General features: G+C 35.5%; 1 protein-coding gene across 1 annotated transcript; it reads left to right on the forward strand.

Annotated features, from left to right (window-relative positions):
* The first annotated feature begins 8,090 nt into the window (after nt 1-8,090).
* On the forward strand, nt 8,091-19,403 carry LOC149215092 (L-gulonolactone oxidase 5-like). The gene is made up of 3 exons (XM_089391036.1): nt 8,091-8,775; nt 18,224-18,479; nt 18,586-19,403. Exons 1-3 carry the CDS (start codon nt 8,122-8,124, stop codon nt 19,401-19,403), a joined length of 1,728 nt encoding a protein of 575 aa, XP_089247162.1. The 5' UTR covers nt 8,091-8,121.
* Nucleotides 19,404-22,077: the final 2,674 nt, after the last annotated feature.

The raw sequence follows: 22,077 nt of genomic DNA on the forward strand, positions 1-22,077 counted from the left end.
TACTTACAAATTAACTAAATTAGAGTGATAGATGACGTGGACGCCACCCCCACCCAACGGATGCTTATGGATTTGATGACACCCAAAATCGGAGGTCACTATGAAATGACAAATGCAGAGGTCGATTTGATCGCCAGGCAAAATGGGAAGAAGTATTCTTCCAATCCCAAGAGGATAAAACATTTGTTTAAATAACAAGAGAGAATCATGGGCCGAAAGAGGGAGTAGGTCTCGAATTTGCCGTCATATATGACGTATTTTATTTATATAATTAGTTGACAGATCTGTATACCGCTGGAAGGTAAAACATGACATCCAATTAAAAGTAGAAAGCGTATCTTTGATAGGATCTCAATGTCAAACCTGATATTCAATTAAACCTGACAGATATGTATACGTGACATCCAATTAAAAATAGAATGCCTATCTTTGATAGGGATCTCAATGTCAAACCTGATATTCAATTAAATTTAAGAAAAAAAATGTAAATTTGATAGTTATTTTAATGAGAAATTGTCAAATTTTATATATATATATATATATAAATATAATTTTAGTGAATTAAATAAATATATAAAAGGGTGAGATTGTTTTTCAGAGTAATTATATTATTGAGATTGGGTTATTATCAATATGAATTACAAAAATTTAAGATTTAGAAATATATATAATATTTGTTTAAATACATTTTTTAAGTCATTATTTAAAGTTTTTGATATGATTTGTTTTATAATAATTATATCCGTTTAATTGATTTTAAAGTGAAATATAGTTATGGTATTTTTTTAAGTTATTTGTTTATAAATTTGATAATTATTTGCATTAGGAAGGCCCTCCAATACAGATATTGTAAACGTAATATAATATAATGTCTTATAAATAAAATAATAAGATCAATGCAATCTAAATCTTTAAACTTTTTTTTTAAATAATATAATAATTAAAAAAAATAACCGATGGTATTGACCCAAACATGATATCTAATTAAATAAAAAAATGTAAAATTGATAAATCTTATATCTACTATAACACTGTCGCACCTCATAGTCTACTATGTCTACTATCACTCCTCATAGTCTTTCTGAGGCGAAGATCTTCTGTTGATTTTCCATCATTAGCTGAATAGGTGACCATTGTAACTGTGTCTTACCCATTAACTCCCATGTATGCTTCATCACAACACTGACTTCAGATCCTAGATCTAAAATAATGTGATCCATCTCATAGTCTCCCATCTGCACACTAAGCCTTATTTCTTTCCCTATTATCTTCACATTGTTAACTACACACAACTCACTTCGTGGTATTTATTTTGATGCACATGAATTCATCAATTCCTGTAGTCCTTCTACAACCTTTTGATCTCTTAATATCTTCATAAACGTTTGCAAAAATGACTTTAAAATACCTTCTTGGCTTGTTGACTCTTGATTCTGTGTCAAAGTTTGGTTCTATGTTGAAGTTGATACTACGTTGCAGTTGGTCATCTGCTTTTTCTACGCACTAGATGTCGAAGCTCCAACATCCATAAAACGTCACTTGGCTTCCATAAACACTTATTTTTCCTTCTGAATGTCAAAAGAAGGAGATTTTTTAGTTGTTTTTATAGCCTATGCAGTTTCAGATTCCTTCTTTCCATCTACTTTATCATTTCCAATCGTCGCTCCACTTCTAGTAACAATATTGATTCATGGATAATCGATTCTTATTTCAGTAGTCATCATATGAATGTTCTGTGTCGGCAATTGATTTTTCTTTTCTTTCATTTCTTTCCATAATTACCAGACACTCTTCAATTACATGATCAAACGATTTGCAATACTTACATGGCGTAGTAGGATTCTAACAGTCTCTTGCAAAGTGACCTACTTGGTCGCAATTAAAGCAGATAATATGTCCACAACTTTGACCAACTCTGCCACCTCAACCTCTTCCTTGATAGCCACCTCGACCACTGAAATGTCCACTTCCTTCATGTACATGTTCTTCATCTTGCATTCTATATGTTTCAACACCACGATCCATCATTAGTTCATAAGCTCGACAATTATTCTCATCATGTCCCATCGATTTACAAAACTTGCAGTATAATTTCTTTGGAGTCTACACATATTTTTTTAATAAATAATAATATTCTGAGTGATTTTCACCTCTAGTTCTACATATCTCGCACCATAGGCTGGATCTGACATTCAAAGGATTGGGTGCTCCACTAGCCATATAATTTATGAAGAGAGGGCATTGTTATTCAGAGTGGCCTTTTGATTTGCACTTTGTACACCACACTTCTTATTTGACTTTATTAATTTTCTTGATATCTTATAATTGCAGAGTCAAATTTTCCAACTGAATCTGAATCTACTGCATACCTACATTGGTATCTCCAATAGGTGAAGCTTCGAATTTCATTACAAGCTCTAGAGCTTCGGCTTGAGTTTCTATCTCCTGTTGTGTCAAAGATAATATTATGTGTGCTAGTAATGCAGATATGAACCATTCCTTATATTTCTTCGGAGCTATGTCAAAGCTCACCCGATCCAATAATAGCTTGAATCTCTGATCGAGTTTATTTTAACTATGTGATGCACTGCAACTCAAATTTTGGCTTCTTAAATTTTTTTACCAGCATTGTTTTAATGTCTGCGAATGATCTGATCGGATTGCTTGAATACATCATGTACCACGTCAACGCTCTATCACAAAATGTTGTGATGAGTTGAACCTTCTCTATATTTTCATCATGGACATTCTTTGTTGTCCATACTGCTTTGCATAAAAATCAGAATTGTTCTGGATCCTTTGATCTAGTTCCTTTAAATATAGGTAGCTTAATATCATCAACCATATTTCTTTTCGGAGGGGGAGGGGGAGGGGGATTCGTAAGGGGATGGGGGTGGAGCGTGGGGGTGGGGGGGGGTAGGGGGAGTAGGGGGATGGGGAAAACCAAAATTACCTTCGTTATTACTAGATTCTAGCTTCGACAAACTTTCAGGATGAAAGGATGAATACTGTGGAGTTTATATTTTTCAAGGAGGTTTTCTTCACTTTCAAATTCACTCAACAGAAGGCTATAGTCAGTTTCTATTAAAGTATTGAGATCTTTTCCATGAGATCTCTTTCTAGTGTCTATTCTATATATTTTTCCACTTCATGTTGTTTTAGTTTCTCCTTCAGATCTTCTCCCAAATATTAGTAATCTAATAATCTGATTTCATTCATAGAACTCATTATTCACACAAAATCATCTTAATCCAGAGTTTCATAGATCTCAAGTACTTACCTCGCAGTCCTTTGAAAAAATTTCATTATGCTTCATTGTATGACACAATTGATTCTACTGCGAACTCAATAATAAATTCTCAATCACCGTAGCTATCCAATAAATGTTAAGGCTAGAAAATTCAATATTGATCTAGGAAATCCTCCATGCCAATGACTGATCACAACTAATAAACCACATGTATGTCCCATGCATGCCAAAACTAGTGAAGAAATCATACATGCAACTCAGTACCTGCAACAAAACCTCATGTAGTTGTTGTTGTCGATGCCTTCTTGCGCTTTACTACTCTTCCTTTGCTTTCTTGCTCCAAGAATCCAAGTATGCCACACCCTCCAATAGTGCTCCAAGAAAACTCTAAGTATCCAAGAGTATGGGAGAGAGAGAATAATGAGAGAGATCCAACAATGAACTAACAAAAGGTTATCAACTGATCCTTAGAAGTCTTTTTATGAATGAGGCCTCTATTTTCTTCATTTTCCATTATTTTCCTTCACTTTCCTCCTCACATGCAACCTGTGACCTTTCACCTCCATTCTATCCTAATTTCCATTATTTTCATAGATAAATGTGCCAAAAATGTCATTTTTTCCTTTCCAAAGCCTTAGTCATTGCCTTTTCCAATTTCATTAGCCATAAACACCCCCCTAGGATGTCTTTCCCAACATTCAATGTGGAATAGGTGGCCCATTCATCCATGGTTATTGTATTTAACTCTTATTACATGGAATTTTCACTAGGGTTGTTACAGAATCCTCCCCCTTAGGGGACACCATCCTCAGTGTTCAATCACACATATATCTCAGCAACCTTCTGAAAGAAGACATACTGCTCATGGAGATTTATAACACAACTCGATGCATTATTTACAATGAAATATATGCTCAAGAGAAAACATCATTACAACATGAAAAAATACCACATAGTGGAGCTTTATAACACAACTCGTTATGGTATTTGCATCCATATACCTGTGTACATATAGCAACATCATCAATATATATATATATATATATATATATATATATATATATATATATATATACACACACACACACACACACCCAAAACAAATGACAAATCATATACAAAAACATGTATCAAAACATATACTAAGCACCATATCTAAGCATATATCAAAACATCATATAGCATATATCAACCATCATAAACCATATATCAAACTATCATATAGGATATACCAAACCACCATAAGAAAATACGAAACCACCATAAGAAAATACCAAGCCACCATAAACAAATACCAAACCACCATATCTATTTGATTTTCCTCAATCAACAAACAAGGAAGGATACATGGCCTGCATTTGATTTGCCATCTCCCATGTAGCTTCATCGGGCTCAAATTGCTTCCATTGCACTTTAACTTTCTCAATCGCTTGGTTCCAGAGCATGAGCACCTTTTTCTTCAATATACACTAAGGAATTGGCTAGAATTCTCCATTTGGTTCCATCTGCAATACAGACAAGTCAATCACATGATCAACATCTTTAACATACTTCTTAGGAAATGAGACATGGAAAACAACATGGACTTTCACTGTTGGACACAGTGCGAGTTGATAGGATACTGGCCCAATCCTCTCAATGATATTGAAGGGTCCACAAAACCATGGTGCCAACTTGGCATATGATCCAATCTGCAAGGAGATCTTATTTGGTTTAATTTGCAAGTACACATGTTCCCCAACCTGGACCTCTTTGAACAAACTATTCCTATCTGCATAATTCTTCTACATATACTATGTTGCCTTGAGATTATCCTTGGTCACCTACATCTCCTCTTCCATGTCTACCAACATATCTGGTACAATCAATACCCTACTAACCGGATCACTCCAACTAATGGGAGTGTTAAAAATATGCCCATACAATTCCTCAAAAGGAATCATCCTCAATAACTCCAGATAGTTGTGGTTGTATGCAAAGTCAACCGAAGGGAGATACTCTTCCCACTTCCGTTGTTGATGCATCACATACATCCTCAACATGTCCTCTAATATCCTGTTGACCCTCTCTATATTTCCATCTGTGTTATGAGGCTCATCAATAGGTTAATTATATGGGCCTTAATACCACTCTCCAACTTATTAAAATCAACTTTTTTCACATTTCTTTACATATTTTATTATATTTTGCTTAGTGAGAAGGCTAAAGGTGAGATGTTATGTCATGTGGCCTAATGTGCATTAATTGTAGGATTTGGAGTTGTTTTGGGCTAATTTAAGTGAAACAGGGATTTTAGGAGATTGGGTATCCCTCCTTAACTCCTCAATCACTTGAATATGCCTCCACCATATCTCATCAACAACGAGTTTATTGTCAACCAAGTTAGTGATAGTTGAAGACAAGTAAATCTCAAGTTTGGAAGCCAAGCCTCCCTAATTTTAAAGAAATTGTTGGTAGCTTCAGTTGTATAAATAAGAAGGCCTAGGACCTCATCAGGATTCGACTTTTTATTATAGCCAAGAGATAATTTCAAGCTTAAGATATTGTGACTGTTATTCTCATGTTATTTTTGACATTTTGGTGATAATGAAAAGGGTTTCTTTGATCTAGTACTGAGTTGACTCAGAGGGTTGAAGCTCTTGGGTTAATGCCCAACCCTAGCAGTAGAGGTTCCTGCTTTTCTACATGTATCCTTAGATTAGAATCATAAATTAGTTGTTGAAGTTATCTCTGTTTCATTTAATTTACAAGTCTTTGCATGATTGGTTAGTTTTTCTTCCATTAGTTGGGGAAGTAGATCAATGTTATCCATTTTCAGCACATGGGAGAAATACATTTTCAGCTCCAAGATGCGTAGTATGTGTAATCCTCCACCTTATGACATGTTTAACTGTGTCCAACCTCTAGCTTTTACCTTGGGTGATCTCAACCTCAAATCTAGTTTGTCACCTATCAATTGGCTCTCAGTATGTATGCCCTTTCAATGAGGTTGAAGAAAGGGAGGCACTATGTTTTTCCAAGAGCAAGGTGACTCTCTTTCCCGATGGAGGGTAAAGAGCTCTACTCAAAGTTATAGCGAGCATATTCTTAAGTTGATTCAAGAATAAATCAAGCAGGTGGAAAGAGAAAATACAGAGGAGCGACATTGTTTGACTAATACATAGGTGCTAGTTAAAATTGTTGATTGGATTCCATATACGAGCCATTTCCAAGGAGGATGCAACTAGTATATGGATACTATGGACATCCATTATGTATATTGTGGTCATTTAATGGCACTTAAGCTCTTTCTTTGTAGGATACTACTAGAGAGGAATGAGGAAAAAGAGAAAATTCCAATGGAAGCTCATTTGGTCATGCCCTAGAGTAAGGTGCCCCTTCTAGTGGAAGCTTATGATTCTAGCGAGTCTAAATGATGATTTATGTGCACTTCAATCTTTTCAATTGTCTTCCTATATTTTTTATTGTCCAATTAGATAATGACTCTAGTAACCTTGTACTCACTATAGTTAAAAAAAAAATGCTAAAGTGAATTTTTTATATTAACTTTGTTAATTTTCCCATGACCAGCCTCGTTTTATGTTTTTTTTGAAAATCTAGAGGGGAAAAAATATTTAAGAAAAATTATAATATTAAAAAAAAATAACAATTAAAATCAAAATTAAGAATTATTTACCAAATAAACTCAAATCAAATCTGTTATAAGTAATGAACAATGAGAATTAATTGCAAGTTTACATCCCAAAAAATATAGAAAAATACATATTTATTACGTTTAATAATATAATTTGCCTATTAAAGTGATTAGTTAAAGTTTTGGATGTTCATATTTAGGAATCCATAGAATACAGTAAAAGCAGCTCAATTGTGGACCGACCTTAATTGTGCTTGTGTGGAAAATGTTTTAAGCACTTTGTTGTCGAGGTATAATGGATTGTTTCAGCCGTACCACCTTGATAGGTTACATCATAGAGTATTTTTGTGGATGACTTTCAATAATTATTGCATGATAGAGCATTTTTGTGGTGACTTTTCAATAAGTATCACATGATAGAGTATTTTTGCGGATGGCTTTTCAGCGAGTATTCCATATCATAGAGTATTACATCATAGAGCACCCTGGTCACAACTCGTAGGTTTGGTTTGGTCTTTCAGTCATGTTGTAGAAAGAGTGAGTATTTTACGTAAGTAAAATCTTTTGCTGCGGGTCCAGTCAAGCTCTCTTTTCAATATGGATTAACCAGAACATGGAAAGGGTATATGGACTTCATAGATTTACGTTCTTATACATTCTAACATTTTTCCATTGTTTCTTCCATTCATTCTGCATCTTTATTTTCATTACAGATTTTTGTAAGGAGTTATGTTTTTATTGCACATTGCCTTCTTAGTGCATAGCCTAGAGATCGTTCATCTTATAAGTATCGTGAATCATACAAACAGCCAACCTCACGATCTCATACATGTTCGGTGATCTACCATTATTACGTGTTTCGCTAATATTCTGTTCCCGAAATTCTGGCTTGTGAGACAGAAATTAATGAATATATCAAATGAATTCTTCTATCAACTGCAACCGAAGACAATGTTAGAGGATGAATTTTTGAAAATTTATTAATTATGACGGAGAATTGGTTAAAATACTGCAATTTCGTGTTGTGAGTAGAATCAAATATGAAAAGGTCGTTGAACGGTGGAATTCTATACGTTTTATTAAAATAATCTCGCTGAAAATTACTCACGCACGCAACTCAATTATATGAAGGATCGTTTAGAATTATGTTCCTACATTATATATGGAAGCCATTCCCACTCTGTTCATGCTGTTTATATAATTCGTTGTCTGCACTCTCGCGTTGCTATTCTTTTAAATGGCGTTTCAAGCAATTATTGTGTTTTTTCTGTTAGGGTTTGTGAAATGTAGCCCGCCGGGTCCCGTTGTGGAATGTTCTAACGAGTTGAAGAACTGCACAGTTTCGAATGCTTATGGATCATTTCCCGATCGAAGTATCTGCAAGGCTGCCGAAGTTGTGTATCCTTCTACGGAAGATGAACTTCTGGCTTCGGTTGCGGTGGCCGTTCGGAACAACCAAAAAATGAGAGTTGTGACGCGTTACTCGCACAGTATTCCCAAGCTTGTATGCCCTGGTGGAGAGTCAGGTCTCATAATCAGCACTCGCGACCTGGATCGTGTTGTCTCTGTCGACAAGCCCGGGATGACGATGACGTTCGAGAGTGGCATAACCCTAGAGAATCTCATTGACGCTGCTGCCAGAGAAGGGCTTGCTTTGCCTCATTCGCCTTACTGGTTAGGTGTAACTCTTGGGGGAATGCTAGGCACCGGGTCTCACGGCAGTTCGCTGTTTGGCAAGGGAAGTGCGGTTCATGAATATGTTGTGGGGATGCGATTAGTAGTCCCTGCTTCCCATGGCGAGGGATATGCAAAAGTTGTGGACATCACTGAGGCAGATGAAGATCTCAATGCAGCTAAAGTTTCACTTGGTGTTCTTGGAGTTATTTCCCAGGTAGTGATGCCTTATTCCCTTAATGAAAGGATATATTTTATTTTACAACGTTTGGAATTCATCATACAAATCTTAATTACGCACGTCCATATCTTTAGAAAATAATTAAGATTTATTGTGATTATGATAGATGTTCAGATAATTGATTGATCTTTAGAGAACGATTAAGATTTATTGGGCCAGTTATGTAAGAATTATTTTGGAAGAGTGAGGTTAAATTGAGCTCACTTATGTCCTTATTCGAGAATTTTGGAACAGGCCATGGAATTAAGGTCAACGTGTCAAATATTAGCGCTAAATGAAAAAAAATGTCATTTCCCTATTCTTTATATATCGCTTTGAATTAAAATTAAAAATTTGATATACATATATCAATCCAATATTTTTTTGAACATTGAGGATATGTCTATCAATTCATATTCCTCTGGTCTAACTCTTGGTCAACCAGAGTTTCTTTCTTTGATTCCGATAGAACTCGTACATATATATTCCTAAATAATTTCTGAGGGTATTGTATATGTATGACATTCTGAAATTTTATTAGTGTTAGGTTTTTCATGGAAGTAATCAACTAATTTATGAGGATATTGTATGTGGATGACATTCTGAAATTTTTGCAAGAATAACTTAGGCGTAAATCACATGTAGACAAACATTTGTCGCCCTGTTTCGAACTAACTAGTGTGGTTCATCTTCAGGACAAGTTGAAGAAACAGATCCAGCTTAGCATGATAAATAGTCTGAGCAGAGTCTCCAATGGCTAGATTGACTAACGGATAATTTTGACCTTAGGAGCCACCTCAAATTATTATTTATTAATTTAATATTATTTTTATTTTTATTATTATTTTTCTATGGAAATAAGTTAAATTAGGTAAAAAGAGAAAAATAATAATAATAATAAAAATAATATTAAATTAATAAATAATAATTTGACCTGGCTCCTAAGGTCAAAATTAGCCGTTAGTCAGTCTAGCCGTTGGAGACTCTGCTCAGACTATTTATCATGCTAAGTTGGATCTGTTTCTTCAACTTGTCCTGACGATGAACCACACTAGTTGGTTCAAAACGTGTCGACTACATGTGATTTACGCCTAAGTTATTCTTGCAAATATTATGAATCACAGAAGCCTCAATTCAACTATTCTGAAATTTTATCAACTAATTTATGAGGATATTGTATGTGGATGACATTCTGAAATTTTATTAGTGTCAGGTTTTTCAGTACATCAAAAATTGTAGGTAGTAATAAACTTTCAAACTCTGAGGTGGTGGTTAGTTTTTTATTGTTAGTAATAGTTAGTAATTTTTGGGTAGTGTAATAAATATTTAAATTTTTATTTTCAACTTGAGGTGGTGGTTGGTTCTATATTGCTAGTAATAGTTAGTTACATATTTTTAAGTGTTTGGTAGTCAATTCCATATTTTAAATATCGTTGTTGGTCGATCCCATGTTCCCAAGGTGACAATTAGTCCATTTAATGTCATGTTCCAAATGTGACTATTGGTCAATCCCATATTTTAACGGTAGCCGTTAGTCTACTTAATTGATGGGCAATGAGGTGACTCTGACAAATGCCTCTGACGCCCTGTAAAAACAACTCAGAGAAAAAACTTAATCATAACTTTGGTGACTGTGACAAATACTCATCATAAGTCTATTCCAGCGGTTTTGTAGATTTTTTAATATTTTTGAAATTTGATTGACCCATCACTCAAACAGTTGACTTCGCTGTGAGTAACTCTATTGCAGGTTTTTTTAATATTTAAAAAATCTGAATAACACATCAGTGAGGTTAAAAATTAAACAGTTTAGTTAGTTGTAATTGTATCTTCAAAATATTCCAAAATCTGCCATCAATTCAAAATTGCCCTATGTAACCTCCTCAGAACCACCAAGAGCTCCTTTCACTACGTCTGTGGTGGTAGAAAGATCTGATAATGTCATGCGTGAGAAAATCCAGACAAGTATGAACTTCGTCGTATTTTTCATTAAGGGACAGAATGTTGGAAATTTATGATAATTCCATAATGGACAGACAAAAAAAAAAGCTCTGTTTTAACACTGTTTTTTTTTAAAACTCAGAAAATTGAAAATCATTTGCTGGAAACGGTGTTTCAGCAACACAGTTTGGTGTTGCAGCAACGTAGTTTGGTGTTGCAGCAACGGTGAAACTGGTGTTTCAGCAACACAAAAAAAATATTTTCTGAAAACTGAATTTCAACAGTGCACAACAAAAGGGAAGTTGTATTCATTTACAATAATTCCTCTAACAGAGGGATTTCTACAAGACTAATTTAAAGACAGTTTAAAACTTCAAAAAAACTTCACGCTATAAATAGAAATTACATCACTGTGTCTGTACTACTGTACATTACAGAAAACAAAATACTCTATCTCCTCTGAAAAAAATCAACACGTTGTTTTTCACTGTTGTGTCTGCACTTTGCACTGTTGTGTCTGCACTCCTGTGCATCTACAAAACACTCTGTTTTTGCTCAGAATTAACATTGTTGTAACACTCTGTTTCTGCTCAAAATTGACACTGCTGTAACACTCTGTTTCTTTCTTGAAACATTTTACACTACTGTGTGTAAATTTCATTCATACATACACGCTGCTGTGTACATCAAAAAAAACTTCTGCACTGTTGTGCATTACAAAGAGAACTCTGTCTCTGTTCAAAAGAAAATTAACACACTGCTGTGTCTCACATTACATTTTTATGTTCAACAAAAACTGAACTTCACATTTTTCCTTTTGCCGTAAAAACAAAACTACACCTGTGAATTAAAAAAAATAAAATTAAAATCCTACCTACATTTACCAACCACAGCAATAAATTACCATCATTCCGTGAGTGACCACCATTCCGTAATAAATTGCTGTGTAATGGCTGATTCAGGAAAGGACTGGAGCTGCGACTGTTTAATGGCAGATTGATTAATGCAGAGGTATGGCTGTTGATTCATCAGTATAGGGGTATGGCAAAGGACTGGCCCTGCAGTTGAAAATAATATTTCAACACTCCCCTTTAGTTTCAACTGCTGGTTTATCAATCATACCTAGACATTTCCTCAAAAACTCAAAACTTTTCTGTCCCAAAGGCTTGGTTAGAATGTCTGCAACCTGCTCCTGAGTTTTACAATGTACTAAGACAATTTCTCCATTATTTACCAACTCTCTGATATAATGAAGCCTTGTGTCAATGTGTTTCATTCTCTTATGAAACACAGAAGTTTTGGATAATGCAATAGCAGAACTGTTGTCACAATAAATCACAGTTCCTTTTGCCTGCTCTTGGCCTAAGCTCCTTAACATCCTTCTCATCCAAACTGCTTGACATGCTGCTGTTGTAGTTGCCATGCACTTTGCTTCTGCTGTGGACAAAGCCACAATTGGCTTTTTCTTGGAAGCCCATGAAATAGCTCCTGAACTCATGTGAAAAACATAACCAGATGTGCTTTTCCGGTCATCTACACTTCCAGCCCAATCACTGTCAGTGTATCCAACTAAATCTGAACATTCTGAGATAGTATATAAAATCCCAAACCTTTTAGTACCTTTAACATACCTCAGAATCCTTTTTGTTGCCTGCCAATGTGCTTCTTTTGGTCTCGCCATGAATTTGGAAATTAGACTAACAGCATACATTATGTCTGGCCTAGTTGCAGTCAAATACATGAGGTTACCTACTATGCTCTTGTATAGACTAGGATCAAAATCCTTGCTGCTGTCCTCTTTGCTGAGTTTTAATCCCATTACTGTGGGAGTGATTGCTGCCTTGCACTCTTGCATGTGGAATTTTTCCAACACTTCATTTACATATCTTGCTTGAGAGATAAAAATTCCATTTTCATTTTGATCTACTTCTATTCCTAAGAAGTATCTCAGCAAACCTATGTCAGTCATCTCAAATTCTTTTTTCATGACTGATTTAAAATTTTCAATGAGGTAGTCATCATTACTTGTAAAAATCACATCATCAACATACAACACTACAATTAAAATCTTACCATCCTTTTCTTTGATGTAGATGGTGGGTTCTCCCTCACATTTGTCAAATTCATTTTCCAGTAGATAGGAATCTATCCTACTATATCATGCTCTTGGTGCTTGCTTCAGCCCATAAAGAGCTTTCTTCAATCTGCACACTTTGTGCGCTTGGTATTTCTTCACATAGCCTAGAGGTTGTTCAATGTAAACCTCTTCCATTACCACTCCATTTAGGAATGCTGACTTCACGTCCATTTGGTAAACTTTCCACTTGTTTTGTGCTGCTATGGACAACACTGCTCTCACGGTTTCCATTCTAGCAACCGGTGCGAAAGTCTCCTCATAATCTCTCCCATACTGCTGTTTGTATCCTTTGACAACTAGCCTTGCCTTGTGTCTTTCTATTTTGCCTTCAGCATTACTCTTGGTCTTGTAAACCCATTTAACTACAATGACTTCTTTTCCCTTTGGTAGGTCAACTAAATCCCATGTTTTGTTTCTTTCTATGGCATTAATCTCCTCATCCATAGCTTCTATCCATTTCCTATCCTTAATTGCATCTTTGAAATGAATAGGGTCTTCAACATGACAATATAAAGCAAATAAAGAATTCATACCTTCATTTGTTGCTTCTTGTTCATAAATGTCATTTAAATTTCTAAACCTCTTACCTCTTTCATTTGGTGTATAAGTGCTTGAAGAAGCACTTAAATTTCCTCCTTGTGGTGTGCTTGGAGAAGCACTTTCATTTCTTCTCAAGGGTGTCTCTTGCTGTTCTGTTGTTGGCGCTGCTGTTTGGGGATGTGTTTCAGCCAACTCCTCATCATCATCATCATGAGACAAACAGTTTTTAACATTAACTGTTTTCTCTATGCTTCCATCCCAAGCTTCCTCCTGAATAAATTGAACATCTCTGTTCACAGAAAACTTCTTGGTGGATGGGATATACAACCTGTAAGCTTTGGATTCCTCACTGTATCCAATGAAAATACATTTCTCCCCTTTGCTATCCAATTTTCTCCTTAGCTGATCCGGAATGTGTGCATAGGCCACACATCCAAAAAATTTCATGTGGGTGACTCCTTGCTTTCTCCCACTCCATGCTTCTTCTGGAACTTTGTTCATCACTGCTTTTGTAGGACACCTATTCAAAATATATACTGCAAAGTGTACAGCTTCAGCCCAATAATCATTTGGCAAATGCTTTGCCTTCAACATGCTCCTCGCCATATCCATGATTGTTCTGTTTTTCCTTTCAGCAACTCCATTTTGCTGCGGGGCATAGCTGGCTGTAAATTGCTTGTGAATTCCATTTTCTCTGCAAAACTGCAAGAATTCTTTGGAGATATACTCACCTCCTCTGTCTGTTCTCAAAACTTTGATACGCAGCCCACTCTGATTTTCCACAAGTTCTTTGAAATTTCGGAATTTTTCAAACACTTCACTTTTGTTCTTCAGGAAATAAACCAAAGTCTTTCTAGTAAAGTCATCAATAAATGTTAGAAAATATTGACTACCTACAAGTGATGGAGCTTGCATCGGTCCACATAAATCTGAGTGGACAATTTCTAAGGGTGTCTTTGCCCTTATGCTTTTCCTGGTTGGAAAACTTTCTCTGTGTTGTTTCCCCAATATGCAGCCTTCACAAAGGCTGTCCGGTTTCTCTATCAATGGTAATCCTCTTACCATTCCTTTTCTACTTAATAAATTAAGACCTCCAAAGTTGAGATGTCCAAATCTCAAATGCCACAACCAATTTTCATCCTTTGGCATGCTTTGGAAAGCCTCTTGTGTCACTGCTGCAATTTCTTCTTTATTTTTCAAATCTGCTCTTATTCTAAGAGGGAACATTCTGTTCCTTGTCATCTTCACTTCAGCAATGCATCGCTTGCTGGGTGCTCTATCCATGATGGTGCATACATCATTCTCAAAGAAAACATTGTACCCCTTATGGACAAGCTGTCTAATACTCAAGAGGTTACACCTCATTCCAGGAACATAATAGACATCTGCTATGGTTTTTCTTTCTCCTTTCTTTGTAAATATTTTAACTTCTCCTTTTCCCATAACAGAGATTTTGCTACCAGTCCCAAGTGTAACTTGTGATTTCACACTTTGATTTAAAGCAGAAAACATGGCTAAGTTTCCTGTCATATGGTTACTAAAACCGGGATTTAGAAACCATATATCTTCACTGTTTGTTTCAGCCATATTACAAGCTAACAATACATTATCTTGGCTGATATTTTCTCTAGTAATATTTGCATTAGATCTATTGTTCATATCATGCTGCTTCTTCTTACATTCACTGGCATAGTGCCCATATTTTTTTACAATAATAACATTGGAGATTGGATTTTTCATACCTTTGTCCTTGAGCATGATGTTGTCCACTTTGTTGGTTGCTGCCATGGCCTTGGTAGTGATTTGGATTGTTGCCTCTTCCTTGAGGATTTGCTGGGCTGTTCCTTCCACCTCTGTTTTGACTTCTGCCTCTTCCTCTCTTGTTTCCTCTACCTTGACCTCTTCCTCTTCCAAAGGACATCTGGGTCTTGAAGGCTTGCTCTAGAGATGAGTTTTCATTTCTACTCAACCTCTGCTCATGTGTTATCAGTGATGCATGGAGTTCATCAACTGAAAAATTTGAGAGATCCTTTGTCTCTTCTATGGTGGTGACAATCACATCAAACTTTGAGGGTAGGACCCTCAATATTTTCTCCACAATCCTCCTTTCTTCAAGAGTTTCTCCATGAGACCTTATCTGTGTGATCAATCCAATTGCTTGTGTGAAGAATGAGTCAATATTGTCTGACTCCTTCATGCGCAGATTCTCAAAATCTTTCCTCAACAACTGTAGTTTTGTTGTTTTCACTCTCTCCATGCCTTGATAGGTTGTCTTGAGAGTTTGCCATGCTTCTCTGGATGTCTTGGCTGCTGCTATCCTTGGAAACACACTCTCATGCACTGCTTGATATAAGAATACAAGGGCTTTTGAATCCTTCTTCTTATTGCTCTTCAACAGCTCTTTTTCTGCCTGAGTTAATCCATTAAACTCTTCTTCATTTGCTGGCTCTTCAAATCCATATTCAAAAAATTCCCATAAATCTTGTGAGGCAAATACAGCCTTCATGGTTATGGCCCAATAGTCATAGTTTTTCCCATTGAACTGTGGGAGGTGGGTATTAAACATACCCACACTGGTGCTGGCCATTCTTTCAATACTTGACTATGTAAAAAAAAATCACTGACTGTCTTCACTCTGTTGGTGAAGCTGCTACAACAATAAACCCTTCCTTCAGCTTCTTTGACACTTCAAAGAGCCTGGACTAGCTCTGATACCATGTTGGAAATCTATGATAATTCCATAACGGATAGCAAAAAAAAAAAATGCTCTGTTTTAACACTCTGTTTTTTTTCTTAAACTCAAAAAACTGAAAATTGTTTGCTGGAAACGGTGTTTCAGCAACACAGTTTGGTGTTGCAGCAACGTAGTTTGGTGATGCAGCAACGGTGAAACTGGTGTTTCAGCAACACAATTTTTTTTTATTTTTTATTTTTGAAAACTGAATTTCAACAATGCACAACAAAAGGGAAGTTGTATTCATTTACAATACTTCATCTAATAAAGAGATTTCTACAAGACTACTTTAAAGACAGTTCAAAACTTAAAAGAAACTTCATGCTGTAAACAGAAATTACATTACTGTGTCTATACTGCTGTACATTACAGAAAACAAAATACTTTGTCTCCTCTTAAAAAATCAACACGCTATTTTTCACTGTTGTGTCTGCACTTTGCACTGCTCTGTGTGCACTCCTGTGCATCTACAAAACACTCTGTTTCTGCTCAGAATTAACATTGCTGTAACACTCTGTTTCTGCTCAGAATTGACACTGCTGTAACACTCTGTTTCTTTCTTGAAACATTTTACACTGCTGTGTGTAAATTTCATTCATACATACACGCTGCTGTGTACATCAAAAAAAACTTCTGCACTGCTGTGCATTACAAAGAGAACTCTGTTCAAAAGAAAATTAACACACTGCTGTGTCTCACATTACATTTTCATGTTCAACAAAAACTGAACTTCACATTTTTCTTTTTGCCCTAAAAACAAAACTACACTTGTGAATTAAAAAAAAAAATTAAAATTCTACCTACATTTACCAACCACAGCAATAAATTACCATCATTCCGTGAATGACCACTATTCCGTAGTAAATTGTTGTGTAATCGCTGATTCAGGAAAGCACTGGAGCTGCGACTGTTTAATGGCAGATTTATCAATGCAAAGGTATGGCTGTTGATTCATCAGTGCAGGGGTATAGCAAAGGACTGGCCCTACAGTTGAAAATAATATTTCAACACAAAAACCATGAAATTCCTAAACTAATCCATCGTGCCGAGGGATACAATTTTAAGTATTTCCCGGCCATGGAAACCGCAATCCAAAAAAGTTGAGGTCAAGATGATGCAAACAAAGGGAACCAGATGATCCAGAGTACACAGCGTGCCAACCTTCCTCTCGTATTATGGCACTGGAATTCATGTGAATGAAAAAATTAAGCAAATAAACCAATCACGGGCGAGATTGAAAAGCTTTGTCGTCGTTAAGCACAGGGTCCTTAACACTGATCCAAAAGCATCTAAGTTGATAAGCGGACTTGAAACGTACGCTGATCCACGACAGGCCCGCATTTGACATGTGTTTCTAGAGGAGACGTCCTCCCACCTGAATTCCTATTTCAACATCGGTCACTACCATCTTCTTTCTTACTAACTTTTAGAGAGGGTTTTCAAGAGTAGGAAGACTTCGTTCAAGTAACTTTTATCATCAAACTACTCATAACTAATTTCATATTTATATGACATTTTTTTAATTACTAATCCATTTAATTAAAATAAAATAATAAAAAACCATCACGACACTTAATATAAATTTAAACTTTTAATTAACTATTATTAAAAATGAAATAAAATCTATAAAATCACTTAATAATTATTAATTAAATTAAAATTTAACAATCTTATTCTAAAATAAACATAACTAAAAGGTCTTTTTTATCTGAGTTAACCTTACTTTTATCCATTAAACTTCTTGGTATCTTTTTAAAAATTATTTTTACATTAATTAACTTTACTAAGCTAGCTTTCTAAAATATTTTGGAATCCTATAAATATCTCAACATCTCATTTTGTTGGTCAAATTCAAAACTATTCTCAAAATTAAAAATAAAAGTGAGTTAAAATTTCCTTCACATCACATTAAAAATAAAAAATAAAAGTGAATTTCAATTTCCTTTACATCAAATAAGAGTTAAATAAGAATAGTAACGGTTATTCCAGTGTATATGTTCTATAATATTCTTCCTCTAATTTCGATAGAGAATCAAGCATAGAGCTTCTCCGGCCCCGTACTAACGTTAGGGCTTTCTGCCCGTGTTGTGCAGGTAACCCTCCAACTGCAACCTTTGTTCAAGCGATCCGTAACAAACATTCAGAGTGATGACTTCGACCTTGAAAGCAGGATATTGCTGTTTGGCCTGGAGCATGAGTTCGCAGATGTTGCGTGGTACCCTGCGCAGAGAAAAGCCGTTTACAGAGTGGACGATCGAGTCCCTGTTAATACGCCTGGGGATGGATTCAATGACTTCATAGGGTTTCGCCCTACTTCCACACTTCTTCTAGCTATTCTGAGGGAAGCAGGTAACATAATCCAACATGGATACTCACAGAAATTGATACACATGCAGATATCAATATCACCTATAGTTGATATAATCAAATTAACTCTTCTCAAATTTTCTTGCAGAGGAGGTTGAAGAACTGGCTAATAACGCTGAGGGCAAATGCGTTCTATCACAGTTTCAGGCTTCTATCATTTTTGGAATCGGCACAGGACTGGAGAACATGGATTCCTTGTTTTTGGGATATCCAGTGATTGGTTATCAGAACAAACTGCAATCTGCTGGTTCGTGTCTTAGTAGCCCGGAGGACGGACTTGAGACAACATGTGGATGGGATCCTCGAATCAAAGGCTTATTCTACTTTCAGAATGGATTCAGCGTGGGCCTCTCGAAGATCCAGCAATTTCTTCTCGACATAAAAAAACTTCGTGACTTGATTCCCAGCAGCCTGTGTGGAATTGAACTGTACTATGGTATTCTGATGCGATATGTGAAAGCTTCAAGCGCTTATTTGGGAAATCAAGAAGATGCAGTAGACATCGATATTACTTACTATCGAGCCCATGATCCCAACACTCCCCGACTGTACGAAGATGTGCTGGAGGAAATTGAGCAAATGGCTCTAGTGAAGTATGGAGCTCTGCCACACTGGGGAAAGAACCGAAACATTGCGTTCGATGCAGTGATGAAAAAATATAACAAATACGAGGCGTTTCTAGCAGCCAAAAGCAAATACGATCCCAATGGACTTTTCTCCAGTGAGTGGACTGATGGTGTTCTGGGAGTAGGAAAGGAGGGAGTGATTATAAAGAAAAATGGATGCGCTCTTGAAGGACTGTGCGTGTGCTCAGAGGATGCGCATTGTTCTCCTGAGAAAGGTTACTTCTGCAGACCTGGGAGGGTGTACACAGAAGCACGAGTTTGCAGACGAGAGGGAACTTGATACCAGTGTTTCCTGCATTACATAAAGATATTTTATTGATTCATTCTGATTTCTTAACAGTGTAAATTGTGCTATTTTCTGTAAACTATAACGTTGATTCTTTTATACGATGCCATCGATACTTTCCGATTTTTACACTTTCATAGTTCCTGTAATGATAGTAACTAATTGATGGATGTTTAGATAGTTAATTGATTTTTAGATGATTAAGATTTATTGTGGTTAGAATGGATGTTTAGATAATTAATTGATCTTTAAAGAACGATGAAGATTTATTGGCACTATCATGTAAGAATTATTATTTTGGAAGAGTGCGGTTAAATTGAGCTTAATTGTGTCCAAATCTTAGGGTTGGCAATGCAATTAAGGTCAACGTGTCAAATATCACGTAGAGCTTTAAAAAAAAATCATTTCCCTTATTCTTACAAATATTTAAAAATTTATATATGAAATTTAATATGTAAATTTATTTACTATTCGATTCACATATTTTTATCATATATAATTGTATGTTGTTATTTTCTAGGTTATTTTTAATATAGAAATAACATATAAATTTATTTATTATAATCTATTCACAAATGTTTATCATATATAGTTGCATGTTGTGATTTTCTAGTTTATTTTTAATATAGAAATAACATACAAATTTATTTACTATTTTATTTATAAGTATAAATTTATCTTTATAATTTGCCTGGCAATTTACTATTTTATAATTATTTTTCAATATAAAAATAACATATAAATTTACTTATTTACACTCGCTATTTTGCCATTTTACTCATTTTTTTCAATATAGAAATTTCCGTTTTGAATACTATTTTATTGACAAATATAGACTTATAATCTCTACAAGTGCAGAAAGAAGTATATGATGATGATGATAATGATGATGGTTAAAGTCCACTGAGATCAAATTGGTCTATTGGACCTATAATTTTCTTTCTTAGTTTCTAATTGTCTGGCTCTAGTCTTTCTTGGCGAGGTTGGTGCTGTAGCTTTCTTTTTTTTCTCTACGGTCTTCCAATTTTCTTTATCTTGCATCTCCTTCATCTCTTCTGATTCTTGGGACATTGGTGTCTTAGCTTCCCGATCTATTTTGTTCATCCTTTTGAAGATAGTCGGAGAAGAAGTTTGGTCTAGGAGATCTGCGTCGCTGTTAAATGGAGATTTATTTTGTGCAGTATTCGAACCCTCATAACTTGAGGGGTTGTCGAGTTCACTCTTTTGTTGTTGGGCGGGGCTTTTCCCCTGCTTGTCTTGAGAATTGTTTCTTTCTTGCCCGATTTCTTGTGATTCAGAGTTTTCTCGAGAGTATTCTTCTTTGATGACAGTGTAGTGTTCCTTTTGTGCTCCTTCCCACCATGTAGATCTATGGTGATTTTTTCTAGCATAATTTTTCTGGGAGGCTTTTGGGCAATTTTTGGCTAGGTGGCCTGTCTCAAAGCAGGATCGACATCTGGAGAGGACACTTTCATAATCGAGTTTCTGGTTCCACACATAATCTTTACTTGTTAGGTGTATTTCAGTTGGGAATCCGAAGTTGAAGTCCATTTCTACACATAATCTTTACTTGTTAGGTGTATTTCAGCTGGGAATCCGATGCTGAAGTCCATTTCCACACAGACGTGTGAATAGGTGGTTCAGGCATATTCTCTCTTTATGGGCACCTACAGTAAAATTTCTCAATTGCATTTCCAATGGCTTTTAGGGAAGAGAAATTCCAGAGATGCAAGGATAGGTTTGGAAATCTCACCTAAACTGGTGCTGAAGTTATGACTGTTGTTGAGGGATCGAATAAATCGTTATAAACAAAAGTTACCATTTTTAAATGTCACTAGGCGATGTTGTACGTTTCAACCATAAGAAAGAGGTAGCTCCAGAATAAGCCAGCTAATAACACTGTACAGTATTTTGGAAAATATAAGGCTTTAGTGATGAAAACTAACATAGTTAATAGAATGTTATAGATTTGGTTACTTTGGCACCTTTCCTTACTTGGTTAGGAATAGACCGGGCTCTGGATAATAATGTTGTCGTGGACTTGGAACAAGAACCTTTTATAAAAAAATTTCAATATGAAAATGGTTTTTGTTTTTAAATATAATTTTTGGTCTTCGAAACCGAATTCGAATTTGCTGAATTATCTATCGTACCGAAGCCAATCGGCCAATTTCCCTAATTTTCCGCCAGCCAATACGCCCGTATTTGGTAACTATGTCTCTGACCATTCATATTCCTTTGTTCTTTGTTCTAACTCTATTGGTTATATTATCATAAGTCAACCAGCGTTTCTTTAATTTATATTATCAGATTCTTTAATTTTGCTGGCATTTGTGTAGTCATTAGTATAGCTGACATGATTGATTTTCTTTTCGTTGGGCAAATTCCGATAGAACACATACATAGATATTCCTAAATAATTTATGAAGATATTGTATATGGATGACATTCTGAAATTTTATTGGGGTTAGGTTTGTCATTACACCGAAAATTCTAGGTAGTAATAAACTAATTTATCAGGGCATTGTATATGGATGATATTCCGAAATTTTATTAGTGTTTAGGTTTTTTTAATTAGTGTTAGGTCTTTCATTATACTAAAAATTGTAGGTAGTAATAATCTTTTAAATATTTACTTTTAATTTGAGGCAGGTGGTCAGTCCCATGT

This window comes from Pinus tabuliformis, chromosome 1_1 (assembly GCF_031772625.1).
Source record: "Pinus tabuliformis cultivar Carrire ecotype Pingquan chromosome 1_1, CPIR1, whole genome shotgun sequence".
NCBI classification, from domain to species: domain Eukaryota; kingdom Viridiplantae; phylum Streptophyta; class Pinopsida; order Pinales; family Pinaceae; genus Pinus; species Pinus tabuliformis.

What these genes read in the sequence shown, in the direction of transcription:
- LOC149215092 (XM_089391036.1), top strand. Translation starts at nt 8,122, where the DNA reads ATGGCGTTTCAAGCAATTATTGTGTTTTTTCTGTTAGGGTTTGTGAAA. An exon ending in TTCTTGGAGTTATTTCCCAG is followed by an intron (nt 8,776 to 18,223) that starts GTAGTGATGCCT and finishes CGTGTTGTGCAG; the next exon opens with GTAACCCTCCAACTGCAACC. An exon ending in AGCTATTCTGAGGGAAGCAG is followed by an intron (nt 18,480 to 18,585) that starts GTAACATAATCC and finishes ATTTTCTTGCAG; the next exon opens with AGGAGGTTGAAGAACTGGCT.